At 33.6% G+C, this 6544-nt stretch overlaps 1 protein-coding gene across 1 annotated transcript; it reads right to left on the bottom strand.

Annotated features, from left to right (window-relative positions):
* Positions 1 to 507: 507 nt before the first annotated feature.
* Positions 508 to 1191, bottom strand: LOC140452824 (uncharacterized). Its single transcript, XM_072547156.1, has one exon. The coding sequence runs from the start codon at positions 1189 to 1191 to the stop codon at positions 508 to 510; it is 684 nt and encodes a 227-aa protein (XP_072403257.1).
* Between the last annotated feature and the right edge of the window lie 5353 nt (positions 1192 to 6544).

Below are 6544 nucleotides of genomic sequence, written 5' to 3'. Positions count from 1 at the left end.
TATTGCACACAATAAAATTTATTTTATTAATGACGGTTTTAATATAGAAATCATTCAGTTTACTGTGCTATACTATAACTCTCCATATAATATAATCTCTCTCCTATGGCGCTACAGCCCACGTCAGGCCCTGTTCTCTCCCAGCATCCTCCTTTAAGCACCCCTTTCCTTGGCTACTCTCTTCCAGTTATCCACCCTCAGTATCTCTTTAGCATCGGTTCTTACTTCGTGTATCCACTGCTTCCTTGGATTTTATACTGGCCGACGTCCCATCATAGTTTCACTAAGCGTTTTAAGATCCTACTAGGTGATCTATTATTATCTAAAAGCCCAAAATAAGATAGAAAGAGTAACTACTAGGGAATATATCAAAGATACTTGATGTTTATGAAACTATGTTTTCATCAACATAGACACTTCCTCTGTCAAATTAACCTAAAATAAATATAAAAAATAGAAGAGACATGGAAACCGTAGTAATAAGTTTTGACAGAAAGAAAAAGAAAATCAAATTAATAATGTCAATATGTTAAGTAATTTTGATAATTTTACAATACAATCCTCACAAGGATTGTGTCTAATTACATTTATAAGCTCAGCCTTAACCATGTCCTCGGAAAATGGAATTCCTTTTTGTCTTAACCAACTCTGCATATTTGCTTTTCTGGTGGCCATAGTTGGCAGATGTTCTACTAATCGGCTATGATAAGAAGCGTTATCCATCACTATTATCGAATTAGGCTCGACTCGTGAAAGAAGGGATTGAAACCATTTTTCAAAACGTTGGGCTTCCATGTCTTCATGGTAATCCCCCGTTTTCTTAGATAAAAAAATTAGTGCACTATCTTCTAAAAATCCACTCTCACTACCTATATGGGCGACAGTCAGTCGTTGCCCTTTACCCGTTGGTCCTCGTAACCCTCTTGATAAACCATCCACAAATGCTTGACGATAACTCGTTATAGTAGTATCTTGCCAGATCTTAGATACTGTGTGACCAGTATTTACCCACGTTTCGTCCAGATAGTAATTCTTTTTGTGGGCAGAACGAACCTCTCTAATAGAGCGAAGATCTCTTCGTCGCCATGAGACTATATCTTCTCTTTCTATTAAGACAGATTTACGGGATCTTTTGGCATATACAAATTTTAAATCTTCTTTTATTATTATCCTTAACGTCTGTTTGCTCATTTTTGGAATCAGACCATTTTCTATTACTTTTGTCCTAATGGATTCGAGGGTTGGCGCTTTATTCTCAAAAAATAAACAATGAATAGTAGAGCGTACAAAATTTTTCTAATACTCGTCCAAATTAATTGTTTTTCTACCACGACAATGTACTTTTGGAGCTTGCACAATCCCAGTCACCTTTTTTTCACTACAATGCGTTCTATTGTCGATACGGATACTCCCGTTAAAAATGAACACTGAGCTACAGCTTCTACTGTATGAAGTGTGCTTTTTCAATTTTCATACACTCTACAGAAAATCTGCTTTTTTTCTACCGACATAAACTTCCGTTTTCTTTGTACATTACTTGGACCCGCTACGCCATCCATCTTAATGCTCTAAAAAGAATAAACATCAATCATAATAATCTGCTATGTATTTGTTGTTTACTTATCACAAAAACTATTTTAAAATTAATAAATAGTAAATAAATAATAATAAAGTTTATTTAAAAAATACAGGGATGAGTGCCTTAAGAACCGGCAAAATAACGCAAAAGATAGAAAACATAATACGTTGTGAAATAAAAAGAAATGAAAGTAGTAGAGGTGAGAAATTATCGATATAAACCTATAATTTACTTTACATTACATTAGATCTATCGAAAGTTTTCCACCTTTAGACGTTAGCTTATGAGCTGGTTGACTTCAGTCATAGTAAGACGTATCACGTAATGTAAGTAAAAACAGTTTAAGTCTGAGTATGTTTTTATCCAAAATTAAAGTAATGATCAATAATAAACTGTGATTTGAGACGTCGAATACACTCTTCTCAATACAGAATTATCATAGCTTGTTATTCTGTATTCGTCAACACAGAACTAATTATCAAATTACTACTAATTAAACTGTTTACTTACATTTGCTTTATTGCCTTCAATCAGTTTTTACTTTATGCGAAATTTAAAAAATGTTAATGTTCGACGTCATACTTGTAATATTATGACTGAAGTCAACTAGCTCATAAGCTAGTTTTGCGTTATTTTGCCGGTTCTTAAGGCACTCATCACTGTATATAAAAGAAAGTCACATGCACAAGAAACAGAACACACCCCACCTATGGACATATAAGAATGTGAAACGAATCAAATATGTCATCTCATTACTATTTTTTCCAAGGACATAAATATATAGCCAAGCGAAATGTTGATTAATTTACCGATGTTTTAAAATATTTAACTAAACTGGTCCAACTATACGCTCGAAAAACGAACTGGTATGCACAATTTATATTGTTACGTGGGCAAATGTTATGAAATTATTTTGTATATTTTAGTTAGGTATTTACATTGTCGAAGCATACACAATAAAAACGACCACGGTAAGATTTTTCTCCTGATATTTAGAATTGTTGCCGTTAGCTCTCAGTTAAATTTGTAAATGAGTCACCTTTAATTGAAATCTGTCCGACAATAAAAGAAACGGATGGTAAAAAGAGAAAAATCAAAGAAGCGGCTCTAATTATGCTAAATGAGACCAATTGTCCAAAGGAAAATACCAGTATTAGTAAGTCGGTAAAATATAGAGGATACATCATTTATGTTTTTTAAATACCAAACACATAAAATCAGAATTTGGTGTTTATTGAAAGTAAACTAAATGCACGACCAAATACTTACCATGTCGGGATTGTATTATGAGGTTTTTTCCTGGTTTTTCCCTCATAATTTACTATGGAATCACAAACAGGAGATTTTCACTGTCATCACGGCATGTGTTTGTCTTTTTAAAGACGAATTATATGCTATGATTTTTTCTGACGGATATTCTCAAGTTAAAGTTGATTTCATGTAATCGAATGAACTATCTTACAAGTAAAGTCGTCCCAGGAACGCAACTCAACAATATTGGCAATATCATTTTAAAGTCGTCTACTTTAAAATGTATAATGTATGTCTGAATTGTCAATATAAATGAGTCAGATAAAATTAAATTATTAGAAGAATTTTTCACCAAGTAACAAAAAAACAAAATTTGTTTAATTAACTAATGTTTGTATTTTGAGAACGATTTCCGAAGTGGAAATTGAAACGCCAATAAACGTACTTTAACCTTTAATTGTGGCTTATTCCCATTTAAATAGTAATTAGCTGTAAATAGGTAAAAAATCTGTTATTTGTTTTTTGATTGTTACAAGAAAACCATACCTGATAGAAAAAAAAACAACAATAAAACAACTTTTGTTGAAGTATATTACTGAGAAATCACTAGTATAACAGACCAGCATATCTGTGTATGATTGACTTAAAGAAAGCATTTGAAAGATACAGGGAAAAACGAGGTATGTCAAATGACGGGCGAAAATGAGATAATTAGACCATATAGTGGCACAACCTGGATACTATTTTATGTAAAAAATTCACATTGATGAAAGAAGTTAGTCAGGATGTAACACATATTTTTATATTTGTTATACAGAGTAAAAAAGCAGGCATGTCCGAGCGCTACAGGGAAAAAAGGAAGGATGTCAATGTCAATGTGACCGACGCCGACGAAGCGGTTAATACATTTAGTTTGTACTTGGTTCAGAGGTGTTTAGAGGTTATGTATGTTTATGTACTGAACCTGAAAGGAGAGTTATCGAGTTGTAAATATGTCTAGTGATAGTGACGAATTTATGAAATGTGATGTTATGGACAAATGGGAAAATAATTGAAAGAAACGTAAAAAATAAGAACGAATTCATGAAGCAAATAAAAAATTAAATAGACAAAGCCATGTAATAGGACCGGATTGTAAGCACGTTAGGTTTAAGTGTTTTCTACAAATACTGGAACAAACAAGAATTCAAATTATTAGAAAGTTCCACCTCATGAAGTCGACAGATGCCCAAAATATATACTTATGCAGATTAATTACTGTACAAACTGTACAGCAAGGAATACCACGAGTATCAGAGGACTCTGATGATGGACGTCTTCATGATGCCGCCTTTAGTTATAGAATCCGTTATAATGTAAATGACGATACACAAGAAGTCTAGTATGTCAGAAGGCCTTTTTGGCATTTCATGGAATTGGGAAAAAAAAGTTAGAAGTTCTACAAAACTCAATAAAATTGACAGGTCACGCTCTAAAAGATACTAGAGGAAGACATGAAAACCATCGTCATCAAGTTTCTATGGAAACAAAAAACTGTATAATGCAGCATATAGGGTCTTTCAGGGGCAGAAAAAGTCAATACAGTTTGAAAGACTCGTCGAAATTATACTTATCTGAGGATTTAGATATTAACAAAATGTACACAATGTACGTAGAAAAATTTCCAGACATGCGTACTTCATACGAAATATATAGAAGTACTTTTTCAACTCAAATTTAATATTTTCTTTGGTTTTCCAAGGTCCGATACGTGTATGTTGCTATGATCCTCAGTAAAAAAGTAACGAGATCAGTAAGAGGCTTCGGAAAGAATTATAATGCTGCAGCTATTGACAACCCATGGAACAATGAACTTAATTCAGATTTATGAGCCAACTGCTGACAAAAATGATGAAGAAATAGAAAACTTTTATAGCGAACTTCAAAAAACATTACATCTCACAGCATCTAGAGATATAACAGTGATCATGGGTGATTTCAATGCAAAAATTTTCGAAGGAAAGTGCTAACCTAATGTAGGACCATATGGGCTTGGTAAACGAAACGACAGAGGAGATCGCTTAATAGAATTTTGCCAGGAGCATAATGTTATAGCCGCAAATACATTTTTTTAATTACTTAAGCGACGTCTTTATACATGGAAATCGCCAGCTGACAAAGACAACAAAATCGTCAGAAATCAAATTGACTACATCCTAATAAAACACAGATATCGAAACACAATTCAGGCAGTAAAGGCATATCTAGAAGCAGACGTATCCTCTGATCACAGTCTTCTTATTGCTAGGTTTCAACTTCAACTAAAAAAGATGCAAAAAAGCCGCAACAACAATAAACTTAACATACAGAAACTAAAGTCAGAAGAAACAAAAGAAAATCTGAAACACGAAATGAACACAAATCTAGATAGAAACCCAAGAAATAATTGCAACGTAGAGCAGCAGTGGCAATTCTTCACAACCTCTATATTGGAGCCAAGTAAGAAAGTACTTACAACAACCAAATGTAAGAAAAAAGAGTGGATGACCGAGGAAATTTTAGAGTTGATGAATGAAAGGAGAAAAAACAAAACTATCAATACGATCCACTATAAACATCTTTAAAATCAAATAAGAAGAAAAATTACGGAGGCTAAAGAAACCTACTTCTCTGAAAAATTTAAAGAAATAGAAGAACTGCAAAACAGATATGACAACTTTAATCTACATAAAAAAGTCAAAGAACTAGCCGGAGTCGGAAGTAGAAGAACCTCGAATATATTGCTGGACAAAAATGGAAATATTATATTGGAGACAGAACAAAAACTATGACGATGGAAAGAGTACATCGAGGAATTATTTTATGACCAGACAGAAGCTAGTACATCTGTAGACAGCCAAACGGGAGATGTAGGCCCAGAGATAACCAAATCCGAGGTTAGTCAGGCATTAAACTCAATGAAAACCAATAAATATGCTGGTCCAGATGAATTAGCAAGCTAGCTATTAAAGTTGGTCAACGAGAAAAACCTGGACATAATAGTAGAACTGTTCAACGCTATCTATACTACGGGAATCATCCCTAGAGAAATGTTGACATCAGCATTTGTGTGTTTGCCAAAGAAAGCGAATGCCAAAGAGTGCAGTGACTATCGAACCATAAGCTTAATGTCACTTACCTTGAAAACTCTGTTGAAAATTATCCACGCCAGAATTCACTCTAAACTGGAGCTGGATATTAGTGACACACAATATAAGTTCCGCAATGGTATGGATACCAGAGACGCACTATTCTCCTTCAACGTGCTAACGCAGAGATGTTTGGATGTTAACCGTCCTCTTTACGTATGTTTTATAGACTACAATAAAGCGTTTGATAAAGTAAAACATGACCGACTCATGGAAATTCTAAAAAATAAAAACCTAGATGAAAGAGATTTAAGGCTAATAACAAACCTTTATTACAATCAGCGAGCAATAGTACGAATTGAAAAAGAGACATCTGAAGAAATGGAAATAAAGAGAGGAGTTAGGCAAGGCTGCATACTATCACCTCTATTATTTAACGTTTATTCTGAAGAGGTAACTCGAGAAATTCTGGAAGATGAAACAGTCGGCATAAGAGTAAATGGAGTCTTAGTTAACAATATCAGATATGCAGATGATACAGTAATAATAGCCGATAATTTACAAGACCTAGAAAGACTTATAAGTAAAATAGTAATGTGTAGCAGGG

Source organism: Diabrotica undecimpunctata, chromosome 11 (genome assembly GCF_040954645.1).
Source record: "Diabrotica undecimpunctata isolate CICGRU chromosome 11, icDiaUnde3, whole genome shotgun sequence".
In the NCBI taxonomy this organism is placed as follows: Eukaryota; Metazoa; Arthropoda; class Insecta; order Coleoptera; family Chrysomelidae; genus Diabrotica; species Diabrotica undecimpunctata.
This window is presented reverse-complemented; position numbering and strand designations above follow the sequence as displayed.

Bases quoted from the DNA above. Each gene is read 5' to 3' on its own strand.
- LOC140452824 (XM_072547156.1), bottom strand. From the start codon at position 1,191: ATGAGCAAACAGACGTTAAGGATAATAATAAAAGAAGATTTAAAATTT.